Genomic DNA, 18,998 nt, shown 5'->3' on the forward strand with positions numbered 1-18,998 from the left:
CAGATCAGAGGCAGTAGGGGTGACCAGGGATGTTCTCTGTTTAGTGAGTCCTCCAGATCAGAGGCAGTAGGGGTGACCAGGGATGTTCTCTGTTTAGTGAGTCCTCCAGATCAGAGGCAGTAGGGGTGACCAGGGATGTTCTCTGTTTAGTGAGTCCTCCAGATCAGAGGCAGTAGGGGTGACCAGGGATGTTCTCTGTTTAGTGAGTCCACCAGATCAGAGGCAGTAGGGGTGACCAGGGATGTTCTCTGTTTAGTGAGTCCTCCAGATCAGAGGCAGTAGGGGTGACCAGGGATGTTCTCTGTTTAGTGAGTCCTCCAGATCAGAGGCAGTAGGGGTGACCAGGGATGTTCTCTGTTTAGTGAGTCCTCCAGATCAGAGGCAGTAGGGGTGACCAGGGATGTTCTCTGTTTAGTGAGTCCTCCAGATCAGAGGCAGTAGGGGTGACCAGGGATGTTCTCTGTTTAGTGAGTCCTCCAGATCAGAGGCAGTAGGGGTGACCAGGGATGTTCTCTGTTTAGTGAGTCCGCCAGATCAGAGGCAGTAGGGGTGACCAGGGATGTTCTCTGTTTAGTGAGTCCGCCAGATCAGAGGCAGTAGGGGTGACCAGGGATGTTCTCTTGTTTAGTGAGTCCTCCAGATCAGAGGCAGTAGGGGTGACCAGGGATGTTCTCTGTTTAGTGAGTCGTCCAGATCAGAGGCAGTAGGGGTGACCAGGGATGTTCTCTGTTTAGTGAGTCCGCCAGATCAGAGGCAGTAGGGGTGACCAGGGATGTTCTCTGTTTAGTGAGTCCGCCAGATCAGAGGCAGTAGGGGTGACCAGGGATGTTCTCTGTTTAGTGAGTCCTCCAGATCAGAGGCAGTAGGGGTGACCAGGGATGTTCTCTGTTTAGTGAGTCCTCCAGATCAGAGGCAGTAGGGGTGACCAGGGATGTTCTCTGTTTAGTGAGTCCTCCAGATCAGAGGCAGTAGGGGTGACCAGGGATGTTCTCTGTTTAGTGAGTCCTCCAGATCAGAGGCAGTAGGGGTGACCAGGGATGTTCTCTGTTTAGTGAGTCCTCCAGATCAGAGGCAGTAGGGGTGACCAGGGATGTTCTCTGTTTAGTGAGTCCTCCAGATCAGAGGCAGTAGGGGTGACCAGGGATGTTCTCTGTTTAGTGAGTCCTCCAGATCAGAGGCAGTAGGGGTGACCAGGGATGTTCTCTGTTTAGTGAGTCCTCCAGATCAGAGGCAGTAGGGGTGACCAGGGATGTTCTCTGTTTAGTGAGTCCTCCAGATCAGAGGCAGTAGGGGTGACCAGGGATGTTCTCTGTTTAGTGAGTCTGCCAGATCAGAGGCAGTAGGGGTGACCAGGGATGTTCTCTGTTTAGTGAGTCCACCAGATCAGAGGCAGTAGGGGTGACCAGGGATGTTCTCTGTTTAGTGAGTCCTCCAGATCAGAGGCAGTAGGGGTGACCAGGGATGTTCTCTGTTTAGTGAGTCCTCCAGATCAGAGGCAGTAGGGGTGACCAGGGATGTTCTCTGTTAAGTGAGTCCGCCAGATCAGAGGCAGTAGGGGTGACCAGGGATGTTCTCTGTTTAGTGAGTCCGCCAGATCAGAGGCAGTAGGGGTGACCAGGGATGTTCTCTGTTTAGTGAGTCCTCCAGATCAGAGGCAGTAGGGGTGACCAGGGATGTTCTCTGTTTAGTGAGTCCTCCAGATCAGAGGCAGTAGGGGTGACCAGGGATGTTCTCTGTTTAGTGAGTCCTCCAGATCAGAGGCAGTAGGGGTGACCAGGGATGTTCTCTGTTTAGTGAGTCCTCCAGATCAGAGGCAGTAGGGGTGACCAGGGATGTTCTCTGTTTAGTGAGTCCTCCAGATCAGAGGCAGTAGGGGTGACCAGGGATGTTCTCTGTTTAGTGAGTCCTCCAGATCAGAGGCAGTAGGGGTGACCAGGGATGTTCTCTGTTTAGTGAGTCCTCCAGATCAGAGGCAGTAGGGGTGACCAGGGATGTTCTCTGTTTAGTGAGTCCTCCAGATCAGAGGCAGTAGGGGTGACCAGGGATGTTCTCTGTTTAGTGAGTCCTCCAGATCAGAGGCAGTAGGGGTGACCAGGGATGTTCTCTGTTTAGTGAGTCCGCCAGATCAGAGGCAGTAGGGGTGACCAGGGATGTTCTCTGTTTAGTGAGTCCTCCAGATCAGAGGCAGTAGGGGTGACCAGGGATGTTCTCTGTTTAGTAAGTCCTCCAGATCAGAGGCAGTAGGGGTGACCAGGGATGTTCTCTGTTTAGTGAGTCCTCCAGATCAGAGGCAGTAGGGGTGACCAGGGATGTTCTCTGTTTAGTGAGTCCGCCAGATCAGAGGCAGTAGCGGTGACCAGGGATGTTCTCTGTTTAGTGAGTCCACCAGATCAGAGGCAGTAGGGGTGACCAGGGATGTTCTCTGTTTAGTGAGTCCACCAGATCAGAGGCAGTAGGGGTGACCAGGGATGTTCTCTGTTTAGTGAGTCCACCAGATCAGAGGCAGTAGGGGTGACCAGGGATGTTCTCTGTTTAGTGAGTCCTCCAGATCAGAGGCAGTAGGGGTGACCAGGGATGTTCTCTGTTTAGTGAGTCCTCCAGATCAGAGGCAGTAGGGGTGACCAGGGATGTTCTCTGTTTAGTGACTCCTCCAGATCAGAGGCAGTAGGGGTGACCAGGGATGTTCTCTGTTTAGTGAGTCCTCCAGATCAGAGGCAGTAGGGGTGACCAGGGATGTTCTCTGTTTAGTGAGTCTTCCAGATCAGAGGCAGTAGGGGTGACCAGGGATGTTCTCTGTTTAGTGTGTCCTCCAGATCAGAGGCAGTAGGGGTGACCAGGGATGTTCTCTGTTTAGTGAGTCCTCCAGATCAGAGGCAGTAGGGGTGACCAGGGATGTTCTCTGTTTAGTGAGTCCTCCAGATCAGAGGCAGTAGGGGTGACCAGGGATGTTCTCTGTTTAGTGAGTCCTCCAGATCAGAGGCAGTAGGGGTGACCAGGGATGTTCTCTGTTTAGTGAGTCCTCCAGATCAGAGGCAGTAGGGGTGACCAGGGATGTTCTCTGTTTAGTGAGTCCTCCAGATCAGAGGCAGTAGGGGTGACCAGGGATGTTCTCTGTTTAGTGAGTCCTCCAGATCAGAGGCAGTAGGGGTGACCAGGGATGTTCTCTGTTTAGTGAGTCCGCCAGATCAGAGGCAGTAGGGGTGACCAGGGATGTTCTCTGTTTAGTGAGTCCACCAGATCAGAGGCAGTAGGGGTGACCAGGGATGTTCTCTGTTTAGTGAGTCCTCCAGATCAGAGGCAGTAGGGGTGACCAGGGATGTTCTCTGTTCAGTGAGTCCACCAGATCAGAGGCAGTAGCGGTGACCAGGGATGTTCTCTGTTCAGTGAGTCCACCAGATCAGAGGCAGTAGGGGTGACCAGGGATGTTCTCTGTTTAGTGAGTCCACCAGATCAGAGGCAGTAGGGGTGACCAGGGATGTTCTCTGTTTAGTGAGTCCACCAGATCAGAGGCAGTAGGGGTGACCAGGGATGTTCTCTGTTTAGTGAGTCCTCCAGATCAGAGGCAGTAGGGGTGACCAGGGATGTTCTCTGTTTAGTGAGTCCTCCAGATCAGAGGCAGTAGGGGTGACCAGGGATGTTCTCTGTTTAGTGAGTCCTCCAGATCAGAGGCAGTAGGGGTGACCAGGGATGTTCTCTGTTTAGTGAGTCCTCCAGATCAGAGGCAGTAGGGGTGACCAGGGATGTTCTCTGTTTAGTGAGTCCGCCAGATCAGAGGCAGGGGGTGACCAGGGATGTTCTCTGTTTAGTGAGTCCTCCAGATCAGAGGCAGTAGGGGTGACCAGGGATGTTCTCTGTTTAGTGAGTCCTCCAGATCAGAGGCAGTAGGGGTGACCAAGGATGTTCTCTGTTTAGTGAGTCCTCCAGGACAGAATGAACTGGAGATATACAAATACAAACACAAATTGCTGTTGATTGGAGGGATCACGTCCCTGAACCAATAACAGTGTGTTGTTTTCATGAAAGCCTAATGGGGTGGAAGATATTGATTTTTAAAAGTATTTTTATGTAAAGTGATTTGTTTTACTTTTAGTAGATTTTATAAAGTTTTTTTTTTATTTTTATTTTACTAATTTTGACCCTGTAGCACAACAGCTAGCAAGCAGTGAAGACGAGGGGAGAGCTGACGAGAAAGAGGCGGCAGATCAAAGACCCGTGGAACCGGAGGTAAAGAGAATGGCTAGCATCGGGAAAATAGATGTGTTTGATGACACGCAAGAAAACTGGGCAACTTACATTGAACGACTGGAACAGTACTTCATTGCAAACGACATTGCTGATAACAAAAGAGTACCAGCGTTGTTGAGTTTAATTGGCCAAAAACATACAGTTTGCTAAGAGATCTGACTGCCCCTCTGAAGCCCTCAAATAGCCCTCAAATAAAACATTCACAGAGATTGTGGAGATATTGCAAAATCACCTATCACCTAAACCACTCCTCATCGCGGAACGTTTTCGTTTCCACAAGAGAGATCAGAATGAGGGGGAGGGTGTTAGTACATATGTAGCAGTGTTGAAGAAACTGTCTGAACATTGCCAGTTGGGAGAGAACCTAAATGACACATTAAGGGATAGATTTGTGTGTGGACTGAAACATGAACACATTCAGAAACATTTGCTCACAGAATCAGAGCTCACGTTTGCAAAGGCTGTTGAAATTGCTGTGGCTATGGAAATCGCGACTAAAGATGCATTTGAGTTGCAAAGTAAAAGAAGTACTGACCTGTCACAAATTTCCACGCAGTCGACAGCGCCCCCGTGTGGCCGAAAAATGCAACAGGTGTGACAGAGATGGTCACAGAGCAGAGGACTGCCGTTTCAAAGACGAAATTTGTCACAAATGCAGTAGAAGGGGGCACATTCAAAGAGCATGCAAAGCAAAATTCAGTCACAACAGTAAAACTGAGAAAATTAAAGGGTTGGTGAATGCACTAGCAGAGAACAGTGGCAGTGATTCAGATGAACGATTAATTGGTACAATGGAGTTAAACACAGTGACTTCTCCCAGCAGTAGCATAATATGGGTGACACCAGATATCAAAGGCAAACCCCTCAAAATGGAGCTGGACACAGGATCTGCAGTGTCTATAATTTCCACTACTGTCTACAATGAGCACTTTAAGGCTATCAAGCTGAAGAACACAAATGTGTTGCTGAAGACATACTCAGGAGAGAGATTGAGCCCAATGGGGGCGTTGCAGGTCAGAGTGCATTATGGGGGGGGGGCAAACACAGCAGTTACAGCTGTATGTGGTGCCTTGAACTGGCCCCCCGTTATTTGGCAGGGAATGGCTTTCAAAAATAAAGCTGAACTGGTGTGACTTGAAAATGCTCCACACGTTCCAGTCCAGAGAGAAAGGTACAGACCAAACACTGGAGCACTTGTGGAAGAAATACAACACAGTTTTCAGTGATCAGATGGGAACAGTAAAAGGCTTCACAGCCAAACTTGTACTAAAAGATGACGCAACCCCCAAATTCTGCAAAGCCAGATCTGTTCCATACTCCCTGAGACCAAAGGTGGAAGCGGAAATCGATCGCTTGCAGGATACAGGGATCCTGACGAAAGTGGACAGAAGCGAATGGGCCACACCCATAGTTCCTATTGTGAAGAAAGACGGGTCTGTTAGAATGTGTGGGGACTTCAAGGTAACTGTGAATTCAATGTTGCATGTGGACCAATACCCCCTACCACGTCTGGATGACATCTTCGCTGCACTAGCTGGTGGGAAACACTTCAGTAAAATCGATCTGAAACAGGCTTACCTGCAGCTACCGGTTGAAGAGAGTTCCAAACAGTACCTGACAATAAACACACACAAAGGTCTATACAGGTATAACCGCCTGGTTTTTGGCATTGCATCAGCCCCAGCCATTTGGCAACGAACTATTGACCAGATTTTGCAAGGAATCCCAGGAACCCAGTGTATCCTGGATGACATGATCATAACAGGACGCACCGACAAAGAGCACCTGGCTAACCTGGAAGAGGTCCTGAAAAGACTGAAAGAGTATGGTCTACAGGCAAACTTAAAGAAGTGTGAGTTCTTCAAAGACAAGATTGTCTTCTGTGGACATGAGATTGACTGCAATGGATTGCACAAAACACAGGACAAAATCGAGGCAGTGGTACAGGCACCACGACCACAAAATATCACAGAAGTAAGATCTTTCACGGGACTGATCAATTACTACAGAAGATTCCTCCCAAACCTTTCAGCAGTACTCCAGCCTCTAAATCAGCTCCTGGAAAAGAATAGGACATGGTGGTGGACAGAGCAGTGTGAAAATGCATTTCTGGAGGCAAAACGGCTCATAACATCTGAACAGGTCCTGATGCATTACGACCCTGAAATGCCAGTGAAGTTGGCTTGTGATGCGTCCCCTTATGGATTAGGGGCAGTCCTTTCACACACACTGAAAGATGGGTCAGAGAGGCCAGTTGCATTTGCGTCACGAACATTGAATGATGCAGAGAAAAACTACTCACAAATCGACAAAGAAGCACTGGCACTAGTGTGGGGCGTCAAGAAATTCCACGCATACCTATATGGCAAGCGTTTCACACTGGTTACAGATCACCAGCCGTTGCTTTCCATTTTCAGTCCAAAGAAAGGCATTCCGGCAATGACAGCAGCCAGGTTACAGCGATATGCCCTGTTCCTTGCCAGTCATATGTATGACATTGAGTTTAAGCCGTCATCCCTCCACACAAATGCAGATGGATTATCCAGACTGCCGTGTACAAGAGAAAGACAAAGGAGGGTGGATGCAGTGGACATGTTCCATACCGCTCAGCTCGAGGCCCTACCAGTCACAAGCACAGTTATCAAACAGGAGACAAGGAAAGATGTGACCTTGTCAAAAGTGTACACCTACACCATGTCAGGATGGCCAGCTACTGGCAGAAAGGAGCTGACTCCGTATTTCCAGCGGAGAAACGAAATTACAACGTACCAAGGATGTTTGATGTGGGGAATGAGAGTCATGATACCCCAGAAATGCCAACATCTAGTCTTGCAGCAACTACATGAAGGTCATGTTGGAATTGTCAAAATGAAGCTGCTCGCAAGGAGCCACTTCTGGTGGCCAGGTCTGGACCAACAGATAGAAAATATGGCAAAGAACTGTAGTGGATGTTTGGAAACCCTTCACATGCCTGCTCCTGTCCCAGTCCACCCATGGGAATGGCCCGCAGAGCCATGGCAGAGAATTCATGTGGACTACGCTGGTAGTTGTTGTGTTTCTGGTTATAGTTGATGCCCATTCCAAATGGCCAGAGGTGTTTTGCACTGACTCCTCCACCTCAGCTCAGACGATAGAGTGTCTCAGAACAACGTTTGCACGCTTCGGTTTGCCACTGCAGCTGGTAAGTGACAACGCGCAAGCTTTTGTAAGTGACGAGTTTACAAGATTCATGTCAGTAAATGGAATCAAACACTCAACCTCAGCTCCGTACCACCCTGCCACCAATGGGCTGGCAGAACACTTTGTGCAAACCCTAAAGCAAGGACTCCGTGCAGCAAAACGAGACGAAGGGACTTTGTAAACAAAACTGGCCAAGTTCCTGGCCTCCTACCGAAACACCCCACATGCCACGACAAATGAAAGCCCAGCCGCACTGATGTTCGGGAGGCCTCTCCGCACACAGCTGGACATCATGAAGCCAAACAGACGTAATGAAGTGCTGAACAAACAAGCCAAGATGCTCTCCGGTGGCCGGGAGCGCCATCTCCAAACAGGACAGGAAGTGATGGTGCGAGAATACAGAAGAGGAGGGAAATGGACAAGAGGGGCCGTACACACACAAACGGGACCCAGAACTTACCAGGTTCAAGTGAGCCCAGACATAATGTGGCGGCGTCACATTAACCAAATGCATTCCAGGGAAAACAGCACAACAATCGAGAGAGAACAGGCACAGAGAGCTCCTGAGAGTGACACACAGGGAACTGTAGAGGACGGTGGGGCAGTAGAGAGACCCCAGGCTGAAAGAAGGGAACGTGTTGATGAAGGTGCTGCTATAGCAGACGCTATAATGGAACAAGCACACACTGAGGATGTTCAGGAGCCTCCAGACAATCTGAGGCGCTACCCAGAACGAAGGCACCGTCCACCAGACAGACTAGACTTATAAACAAACAAACAAAAACGAACTGTTCAAGTTCAAATTAAAAGATGCAAAATAACTACAACAAGTTCTGGGAAATGTTTCAGTTGTGGTTTGGTAAAAGTAACTCTAAGAGAAGGACTAAGAGAAGGAATGTTATGTTCTGTTAATTACTGATGTCCCCTTTAAGGATGGAGCACCCTTGGTCGTGCGCAGTATTGTTCTATGTTATTCTGGTACTAACTAGTTTGAGTAAATGTGAAGCTCCAGTTCAATTGCTTGTATTCCGAGTCTTTCTTATTACATAAATAAGTACTAAGTGTTAAGACACTACAGGGTGGAATCTATTGACATGTTAAAGTATTATTCATGCAAATTTAAAGAATGTTTGTAAAAAAGTATCCAAAGCCGACAAATACAAACACAAATTACTGTTGATTGGAGGGATGACGTCCCTCAACCAATAACAGTGTGTTGTTTTCATGAAAGTCTAATGGGGTGGAAGATATTGGTTTTTTAAAAGTATTTTTATGTAAAGTAACTTGTTTTACTTTTAGTAGATTTTATAGAAGTTAAAAAAAAATGTAACTAATTGCATTCGAGAAAAGAGGTCTCTTAACAGTGTCAAATTTGTTTGAGATCTCTGTCATGTCGTTGAGAAGGTATTGATATTTTTCATTTACAGGCAATTGTATGCGATGCAGTTTTAAGACGGTCCCTTAACCCTCTGAGCAGAGGATGGCACATTTTTAGCTACATTTCACCTCCAAAAAGTGATTATGACACCGAATGGTAAAAACAAGGGGTTTAACTTATTCACTATCATCAGCTGATTTAGAATATTAGATTTATATATATTTTTTTATTTATTTAACTAGTTCAGTCAGTTAAGAACAAATTCTTATTTACAACAACTAGCTAGGAACAGTAGGTTAACTGCCGTGTTCAGGGGAAGAATGACAGATTTTTACCTTGTCAGCTCGGGGATTCTATCTAGCAACCTTTCGGTTACTGACCCAACACTCTAACCACTAGGATACCTGCCGCCCCCGGTAGCCTAGTCAACCTTGCATGTTCCGTTGAAGAGGTTTGAAGAGCAAAGTCTGAATCTTTAATATAAAGCTAACTTCACCACTGTAAAACACTGTATGATTAAATCATTCAATATTGATTCACCAATAAAAACGTTGAGCTCATCTTTTAATAATAATGTATTCATCATAGAATCATCTTTGATTATAGTATTGTCAGTGGCGAGCCGTCATTTAGGGCAGGTGGGGCGGAGCCACACCCGTTTTGAGCCCCACGTGTTTAACAACAATATATATATTTATATGTTGCCTGCTTTGCATGTTATTTTGGCAATGTCTACTTTTAAAAAAATCATTGAGTTAATAAAGCTGCACAATGTTCTCTGGTTGCGCCGTGATTGGTTCAACATCATATTTTCAAAATCATAGCTACCAAGCTAGCAGTCATCATCATGCATCCAGTCAACAATCTACTGGCAAATCCTTTTCAATCCTTGTCATATGAAGAGAAATTATAGATAAAAAGTATCAGTGGTCATCAACCTTTCCAAATAAACACAAAAAGTTGGAAATCGCAAATTCAACAATGAGTGGTTTGGAAGGAATCAGTGGCTAACTGCAAGCTAAGCTAAAGCTTAACAAATCAATCACTAGCCTGCTATTCAGCATGATTCCTGAGTGGTTGGAAGCTTCTCTATAAATGATGTAATATGCCTGGGAGTGTCACGTTCTGACCTTAGTTCCTTTATTATGTCTTTGTGTTATTTTGGTCAGGGCGTGAGTTGGGGTGGGGAGTCTATGTTATTTTTTCTATGTAGTATTTATGTGTTTGGCCTGGTATGGTTCTCAATCAGAGACAGATGTTGTTCGTTGTCTCTGATTGAGAATCATACTGTTTTCCCCATTTTAGAGGTGGGTGATTGTTTTCTGTCTCTGTGTCTTCACCAGACAGATCTGTTTTGTTTTCGTTCGTTGTCCTTGTTATTTTGTTTTTTGTGTTCAATGTTAATAAATGATCAACATGGACACGTATCACGCTGCATATTGGTCCGATCCTTCATACTCCTCGTCAGAGGAAGACGAATATCGTTACAGGGAGATATGTATACTGTATCTAAGAAAGTAATACTAAGTGTATGTTGTGTAGTAAGCTGTTAGTAGCCCATGTGCCTCACCCTAATAATTTTGTCCCTTTCCCCTCTCATAACTTAGCCTACTGCTCTGGCTTGATGGTGCACATGTAGACTATAGCCTGTTTAAGAGAAATGTAATCATTGAATATTGTACGAGCTTTCATTGTCTGCTTATATGCAGTTATGACTTGGTGTACAGGGAGAATACTGTAAGAATGGCCCATGTTCAAAATTCTGTCGCTGTACATTTCAAAAGTGCTGAACAAATGGTTATATTGACAACATCCATCCTAGCTCTCTCATTGTCTTAATCTAAATTACAGATATCCTGTAGTCCACTCGTTGTCCCCTTATGCCATAGTTTGTACATCTCAATTATCAGCAGAATCCACGTTTGTTTAAGCAAGTCAGCCATATCAGCTATGGTTTTAAAAAATGATTATCTCCATGGTGCTGAAAAGAAAGCTCTGCTGTTGGGACAGCTTTATGTCGACCCTAACAGTTTGTGGGCACCGTTTGTTAAAGTTATAGTGCAATTAATGTATTGTTTAGTGTTGTGTTGTGTAGTGGCTTTGCTGGCATTAATCTAAAACATTTTGGGGGAGTTTTCCCCACCAAGACGTACATGCTGCAATCACCACTGGGTGGGTGAATTATAACACATCAACCCCGTTACCTATAGATAGACAGTCTAGAAATGTTTAAACTATTTACATGTGTTTGGTAAGCTTGCATTCCATTCCCCCTGTCACATGGGGATCTATGGTTGATTCTAGATGAAATAGTCAACTCTGTTACAGTCAACCCTGTCACTTTATTTGGCACTTAATAGGCACTTACTATAGTATGTATTTGTTACTTTGAGATGGAAAACATGTTTTATATTAAGTTGAACATGTGCATTTTATGACAGAATGTTAGAATTAGGTGAAATATAAAGTTACACTCCCCAAAAGGTACTCAATTGGTGGAATGACCCGAGTACTGAACTGGAGGTGGGAGAGCTAACGATGCTTCTACTGTTGCTCTCTCCTCAGATTCTTAGAGAAGCTATTTCAATCTGATATTTCTCCTATGGTCTAAAATAGATGTGTATAGAGGACTCCTCTCTAATATAACATGTCACACATTGTATCAAACTGATGGAATGTTAGGTGTCTCATTGAAAGTCTAACATCTACCATGACTACTGGATGTTTCAATTCTAATAAATAACAAAACAATCCACACCGTAACAACAATATTGCTTTTTTAATAAATGCTTTTATTAAAGAATAAAACTTTGCTAACAAAAATGACATCATCAAACATCACTGGCCTGACTTGAGCAGCTCTGCCCGGGGATGGAGCCAGCAACTTAGCTGCTACCGGTCCGGTCCAGGCTACCTGCAGACCTCCTCCCAGACCTCCTTTTCAGCACCTCCCCTTAACAGGAGAGGTGGTGGAAATGATCAGAGTTGCATTCAACTTGAATAAAGATGAGAAACTCTGGTTTGTGGAGCCACTGGTCTGAGGGGAGGACTTCTGAAACCATTTCCATTTTTGGGATATTTTCTAGGACTGTAGAGGTGGTAAGCAGAGATGAATTTAACTAGGATACAGAGGAGAGTCTCTGACCTTCGATGGTTTGTTGCCTGATAAAGAGGATACTTGCTGGCTTGAGGAGACTATAATGTTTTGAGGAAGAAATGTGGCTCGATGACTTAAAGAGGAGGAGGAATTATTGGGCGACACTTTTAATTACCAACGTAACCTCAGTGGAACTGTGGCTTCATCGAGTTCCAGCTCTAGGCAGAATGCTGTAAGACATCACAGAGACAGGTAAGTATCTATATATTTACATGTGTGTTGCATGTACACTAAACCCTCACATTTGGATAATGTCACTTTTTAAAGTGATGACATGTATATTAACAGTGTAAAACATGAATAGATGTTTAAACATTCTTTACCTCATCCTAATTTTCTTCCAGATGCTTGGCTTTTTCTTTGTCTTGGATATTCGCTCTGATGTTTCAACCTCTTCTGGAGCTTCTAGCTGCTGGCTGTCTGGCCCCCCCTGATGGTTCTCTGGCCCCCCCTGATGGTTCTCTGAACTCCCCTCCTGGTTCTCTGCCCATGCCTGTTGCCTCCTTGGCCTTTCCTGGTGGCCATCAGCAGATCCAGTGGGCTCTTGGCTTACTTGTTGGCCATTGGCCCACCCGGGCAACTCCTGACCGTGGTTGTAATCGTGGCTGTGTTGGGTGGTTAGACACCGGGTGTTGATTTGAGCATCAGCCTCCAGATTCATCTGATCCAGGTAGTTTTCCTTCATCCTCTCCCTCTCCTCCTTCAGTTGTTGATGAGTCTGTTTTTTAAGCAGGGACCGCTCTCTCCACTGCTTATTGAAATCCTCCATCTTCTTCCTTCTCTCCTCAGCCTTCAGCAGCTCCTTCCTCTTCTCCCTCTCTCTCTCTGCCCGGGTCATGGTGGATGTTAGCCTTGTGTGTCCAGGGATGGCTGGGAGGGGAGAAGAAGTAGAGTTCACATTCATCTTAGTGGATCTGGTATCAACTTAAATGTAATGGACACAGGGAATGAAGAATAGAAAACACAATTGGATCTCAATGATTCTTTACTCTTTTCAGTTGAGCAAGGCATGGAATTTGTCAATAAAGTGCAATAATTCCCATCCCGAATTGACCTGGCCCTAAGTTGAACATGAGTCCAGAATGGCACCTATTCTTTGTATAGTGCCAGGGCATATGTGATCGCTTAGCGCCCCATGGCCACTAGTAGCCCCACACGTTTTTGTGTGTGTGTTTTTAGGAACTCTTTCTGGGTCTCTACTTAGTCTTGAGAGTTAGACTAGTAGATGACACAAGGTACCATTTAAAAACGTGGTTGTTATCAGCAGTATTTTTCTTGTTATGTCAGTCAGTCACTCAATGAGCCATGTCAGCTAACATATTCTTTGGACAGTAGTTTTATATTGAAACAATGATGCAACATGATGACTGGTGTGGAACGTATGTGTGTAGAGGAGACTAAAGAGGATGATGTCATAAGTAGAGGGAAAACAGGTCTTACCTATGTGGACGATCTTATGGCCCTCCTCAGCCTCTCTCTGATACGTTCTCTCTATCTTTCTGATGTTCCTCTTCTCCCATTTTTTATTCACCCAGCCCACGGCTCTCCTTCGGATACTTTTATCGGGTGGGAGAATGTCCTCCTTGTCATCTTCTTTTTCCTCCTCCTCTAACTCACCCCTCTTGTACTCAAGGATCTCCCTTCTTTCCTCTTCCACCATCTCCTCTCTTTTTTTTGCCTGTATTATTTCTTCTCTCTCTCTGATTAAAGATAAATGGCATTTAATGGCTTTCTTTCTCTCCTCCTCTCTCTCTTCCTCTCTCTGCCTCTCCTCCTCTCTTAGTCTCAACATTTCTTTCTGTCTAGCAATTTCAATCTCTTGTTTTTTATCCTGCTCCTCTTGTTGTCTTGCCCTCTCCTGTTTTCTTTCCATCTCCAGCCGTCTTTCCTCCTTCTCCCTCCTGATTTGTTGTCCTCTTTCTATGTGTTCTCGTTCCCCCTTCAACACTTCTAACCTCCTCTCTTTACGCCTATTGAAGACTTCCCGTGCTTTTGCTTTAACATTAACTACTACATGTTTCTTCATGCTTACTTCCTTTCCTCTCTCTTCTCTTTCCCTGTACTCTTCCTCTGCTTCCTTAATCACTTCCTGCTTTTCTTCCATCTCTCTCTCCTGTTCTATCTCCAGTTCATTCTGTCCCTCAATTTCCCCCAAAATATTTTTCTGCCCTTCATTTCTTCTTCCTGCTTCCTCCCTTTCTCTCATAATCATCTTTTCTTTCTCCATCTCTTTCTGTTGCTGATCTTTTAATTCCATCTCTCTCTGATTGTCATTGTCTTTCTCTCTTTCTTTCTCCTTCTCCATTTGTTTCTGTCTCTCCTCTTGTTGTTGTCGTCTGTGTATCTCTTCTATCTCTCTCTGTCTCTTGTTCTCCCTCTCTCTTCCCTCCTCCATGTCAATTTGCTTCTGTTTCCATATATTTTCTTCTTCTTGATCTCTCTCAAACATTATCTTTCTCTCCACTTGTTGTTGTCGTCTTTCTTTCTCTCCAATCTCTCTCTGTCTCTCTTTCTCTTCGATCGCTCTCTGTCTCTCTTCTTCTCTTTCTTCCTCTTCCATCTCTATTTGCTTCTGTTGACATCTTTCTTCATCATTCTCTCTTTCAATCTCTTTCTGTCTCTCTTCTTCTCTTTCTTTCTCTTCCATCTCTATTTTCTTCTGTTTACATCTTTCTTCTTCATTCTCTCTTTCAATCTCTTTCTGTCTCTCTTCTTCTCTTCCGATATGTTTTTGTCTCTTTTCCATGATCTTTCTTTTGATCTCTCTCTGTCTCTCTTTCTCCTTCTCTTGTACTTCCTCTTCCATCTCTTTTTGCTTCTGTTTACACATTTCTTCATCATTCTCTCTTTTGATCTCTCTCTGTCTCTCTTCTTCTCTTTCTTCCTCTTCCATCTCTATTTGCTTCTGTTGACATCTTTCTTCATCATTCTCTCTTTTGATCTCTCTCTGTCTCTCTTCTTCTCTTTCTTCCTCTTCCATCTCTATTTGCTTCTGTTTAAATAGTTGTTCTTCATTCTCTCTTTCAATCTCTTTCTGTCTCACTTCTCTTTCCATGTTTTTCTGTCTCTTCTCCATTCTCTTTCTTTTGATCTCTCTCTGTCTCTCTTTCTCCCTCTCTCGTTCTTCCTCTTCCATCTCTATTTGCTTCTGTTTACATCTTTCTTCTTCGTGCTCTCTTTCAATCTCTTTCTGTCTCTCTTCTTTTCTTTCGATATGTTTTTGTCTCTTTTCCATTATCTTTCTTTTGATCTCTCTCTGTCTCTCTTTCTCCCTCTCTCTTTCTTCCTCTTCCATCTCTATTTGCTTCTGTTTACATCTTTCTTCTTCGTGCTCTCTTTCAATCTCTCTCTGTCTCTCTTTCTCCCTCTCTCGTTCTTCCTCTTCCATCTCTATTTTCTTCTGTTTACATCTTTCTTCTTCGTGCTCTCTTTCAATCTCTTTCTGTCTCTCTTCTTTTCTTTCGATATGTTTTTGTCTCTTTTCCATTATCTTTCTTTTGATCTCTCTCTGTCTCTCTTTCTCCCTCTCTCTTTCTTCCTCTTCCATCTCTATTTGCTTCTGTTTACATCTTTCTTCTTCAATCTCTCTTTCAATCTCTCTCTGTCTCTCTTCTTCTCTTTCCATAATTTTCTGTCTCTTCTCCATTCTCTTCCTTTTGATCTCTCTCTGTCTCTCTTTCTCCCTTTCTCGTTCTTCCTCTTCCATCTCTATTTGCTTCTGTTTACATCTTTCTTCTTCAATCTCTCTTTCAATCTCTCTCTGTCTCTCTTCTTCTCTTTCCATAATTTTCTGTCTCTTCTCCATTCTCTTCCTTTTGATCTGTCTCTGTCTCTCTTTCTCCCTCTCTCTTTCTTCCTCTTCCATCTCTATGTGCTTCTGTTTGCGTCTCTCCTCTTCTTCTTCTCTCTCCATCTCCTTCTTCTTCTCATCTTCTTCTTGTCTCTGTTTTGGTATTTTCTCCATTCTCTTTCTTTCTACCTCTTTCTGTTTGTTGTGCTCACCCTCCATCTTCTCCTCCATGTCCATTTGGTTCTGTTTCCATTTATATTTGTCTGTTTCCATATTTTCTAATTCTATCTGCTGTTCCTTGATTTTCTTGAAGACTTCCTCCAATTCAGACGTATTTTTGTCATTGATGAGGGCTGTCTCCATCTCCATCTCTCTCTCCACTCTATTTTTCAACTCCTCTTCACTTCGTCTCCAATCATTTTCTCTCTCTCTGTCTCTATCAAATGTTCTCTCTGGTTCAGTCTCGTCTTTCAATCTAATCTCTTCTTTCATTCTCACAACCTCTCTGTCTAACACTAGTACATTTTGGTTAACCTGTTTCACTCTCTCATTCTGTCTTCTAAACGCTTCTTTCGCTCTTTCAAATTTGATTTTGTATTGAATCTCTTTTGTTGTCATATCTTCTTTCAGTCTCTCAACCTCTCTCTCTAACTCTTTTACCTTTTCGTTGACCAGTTTGACTTTCTCATTCTCTGCAATACGCATGTCTCTTTCTCTTTCAAATATGATTTCCTTCTCAATCTCTTTCAATCTCTCAATCTCTCGTTCTAACGCTTTTATCGTTTCTTCTGCCTGTTCCACTTTCTTCTTCATTTCTTGTCTTTCCAATTCTGCTTTTCTCTTCCTTTCCATCTCCCTTTCTCTCTCTTTTTCTCTCTCTCTTTCCCTCTCTCTTCCTGTCTCAATAGGTTTGTTGTTCCAGGCCAGTCTTGGTCGCTGATCCTCCATGACTTTCTGCCATAGCCTCAATCTCTCAATCTCTTGCTTCATTTTAAAAGGTTAAATTAGTGATAATCTATTACCAAGACATACTTTCAAAAGATTTGCAGAGAACGATACACAGAAATATAACCTAGAGCTAGGTAATTGAATCAAACACTGGACAACATCAATAGCAGGGTCATTTTGATCAATTCATCTGGACAATTCATTGTCAATTAATGTATTATCATGGTTTGAAAAAATTATGAGACATTTTATGGAATCAATTATGTCCAAAATGTGTTCAAATACAAACACACAACCTTCTTGCTCATTCAGTTAGGGGTTTGAGAAATTCCTGTTACAATTTGTGTGATGTTACAACAATGTTGCCTCTGATGTTTATGCTTGTAGAAATTACTCCTACAAATGATGCTTCACTAATGCAACTATTTACAACCTTCACAGATACAGTTATCAACAACAACAACAGTAATGACGTTAATAAGGAAGTGGATATTCAACCGGCAGAAGAAAGGCATAGGGGTTGAGATAAATGAAGGTTAGGTTCAGGACCTAGGGTTGGGTTAAGGTAAAGGTTAGGTATAGTTTCAGTGAGGTTAAGGTAAGGGTTAAGGAAAGGAATAAAAGTTAACATTGGGTTAGCGTACCGCTGTCTGCCACTATTCATTTTCAGCTGGGTAAATATACACTGCCTTTTAATAATAACAATGACATGTCTTACGTGGGCCAGTTGTAGGTCCACCATCAGTAGATCCAGCAGTTGTTTGAGTCTGTGGATCTCCTGCAGTTTTCTCTGGTGCTCCATTGCTTCTGTGGCTCTCTCTGCTTCCCTCTGTCTCGCTGCTTCCCTCTCTCTCTCTGCCTCCCTCTGTCTCTCTGCTTCTCTCTGTCTCTCTGCTTCTCTCTGTCTCTCTGCTTCTCTCTGTCTCTCTGCTTCTCTCTGTCTCTCTGCTTCTCTCTGTCTTTCTGCATCTCTCTGGCTCTCTGCCTCCCTCTGGCTCTCTGCCTCCCTCTGGCTCTCTGCCTCCCTCAGTCTCAGGATCTCAGTCTTCCACTCTTCCATGATACCCCTTTCTACTCTTCTTCTCCTCCTTTCATCTTTTAAAAGGGCTCGGAGATGGTCTGTCTCAAACTGTAATTGTTCAATGATCTTGTCCTTCTCCGTTCCACCATTCCTCTTCTTCTTTTCCTCCTCCCAGAGGCACACTTGGAGTCTGTCCATCTCCTTCTTTTGATTTCGGATTGTTCGATTCTTCCCCCTCAACTCAAGCATGTGGGCTTCCTTCTCTGTATAGGTCTTCTTCTCTTCTCTCAGGAAGTGAACCTCCATCTCTGCCTGCTTGTAGCTGGGAGCAAAGGAATGTCAACACATTATTTAGGAAGTGAACTCAGACAATTTACTACAATATTAAAATAATAATTCAACTTCTGCTCAATTTAACTGTCTTTAATAACACAAATCACACAACTGTGACTTACAGTATGTGAATGTGATGAGTTGACTATCCATGATGGCCAGAGGTGGGTAATGTGTCACTCTGGTCCAGGGCGTTACGTACAGCTTGCAGACACTGAGCCTTCCTTCAGCAAGCCGCACATAATGCCCTGTACCAGAGCTAGGTTATGTGATGAATGACTTACAGACTGTTCCACATGATAGGAGGGGGTAAGAAGACAGTCCCAGTAGGAGACGGAGATCGTCCAGAAGAAGAAGAGGTGTCCATCTCCTCAGAGACTGCAGGAAAGGTCTACAAGTTTTATTTCTGGAAAATAAAGAGATGCCTTCGTTCAGCAACAATGTGTGTTTCTATGTTTCTGTCACTAGATGATGCCATTGTACACAACATTTACTCACCAGGTCAGTGAATTCAGAAACAGTCTTCAGAGTTGTGTCCTCAAGCTCTAGCCTACAACCCATCATGCATCAGCACAACTAATATAATAAAACCTCATCACAACTTCATAATCACAGTACACCTGGATTGTGTTCACAAAGTGTTTCAGGGTAGGAGTGCTGATCTAGGATCAGGTCGCCTCCTGTCCATCAAAACGTATTCAGTTTAATTTAAAAGACCAAACTGATTATTGATCAGAACTCCTTCTATGAGACTTTGTGAATATGAGCCTATGTGAAAGAACCTTTCTGGCATATGCTGCCTAGCAGTACACAGACAATTCAGATAGTCCGAAAGACAGACAGAAGAGTAGATACAGATGGAGTGATTGATAGCAACAGAAATAACGAAGCGGATGGTTAATGTATTGTAAACTTTTGTAAATATTTGACTCACCTCAAATCACAC

The 18,998-nt window shown here is 44.1% G+C and overlaps 1 protein-coding gene across 1 annotated transcript; it reads right to left on the minus strand.

The window, feature by feature from the left end:
* Positions 1-12,279: 12,279 nt before the first annotated feature.
* LOC139411830 (trichohyalin-like) lies at positions 12,280-16,791 on the minus strand. The gene is made up of 3 exons (XM_071158571.1): positions 15,647-16,791; positions 13,401-14,503; positions 12,280-12,830 (listed from the first exon to the last, which is right to left on the minus strand). The coding sequence occupies exons 1-3, from the start codon at positions 16,738-16,740 to the stop codon at positions 12,280-12,282; spliced, it is 2,748 nt and encodes a 915-aa protein (XP_071014672.1). The 5' UTR covers positions 16,741-16,791.
* Between the last annotated feature and the right edge of the window lie 2,207 nt (positions 16,792-18,998).

Source organism: Oncorhynchus clarkii, chromosome 6 (genome assembly GCF_045791955.1).
Source record: "Oncorhynchus clarkii lewisi isolate Uvic-CL-2024 chromosome 6, UVic_Ocla_1.0, whole genome shotgun sequence".
Classification (NCBI taxonomy): domain Eukaryota; kingdom Metazoa; phylum Chordata; class Actinopteri; order Salmoniformes; family Salmonidae; genus Oncorhynchus; species Oncorhynchus clarkii.

Bases quoted from the DNA above. Each gene is read 5' to 3' on its own strand.
- LOC139411830 (XM_071158571.1), bottom strand. From the start codon at position 16,740: ATGAAGCAAGAGATTGAGAGATTGAGGCTATGGCAGAAAGTCATGGAG. The intron at 14,504-15,646 runs AAGGGAGAAAGA...AGAGGAAGAAAG, and splicing joins ATGGAAGAGGAAGAACGAGA to AGAAGAAGAGAGACAGAGAG. The intron at 12,831-13,400 runs GTAAGACCTGTT...CTCCCCTCCCAG, and splicing joins CCATAAGATCGTCCACATAG to CCATCCCTGGACACACAAGG.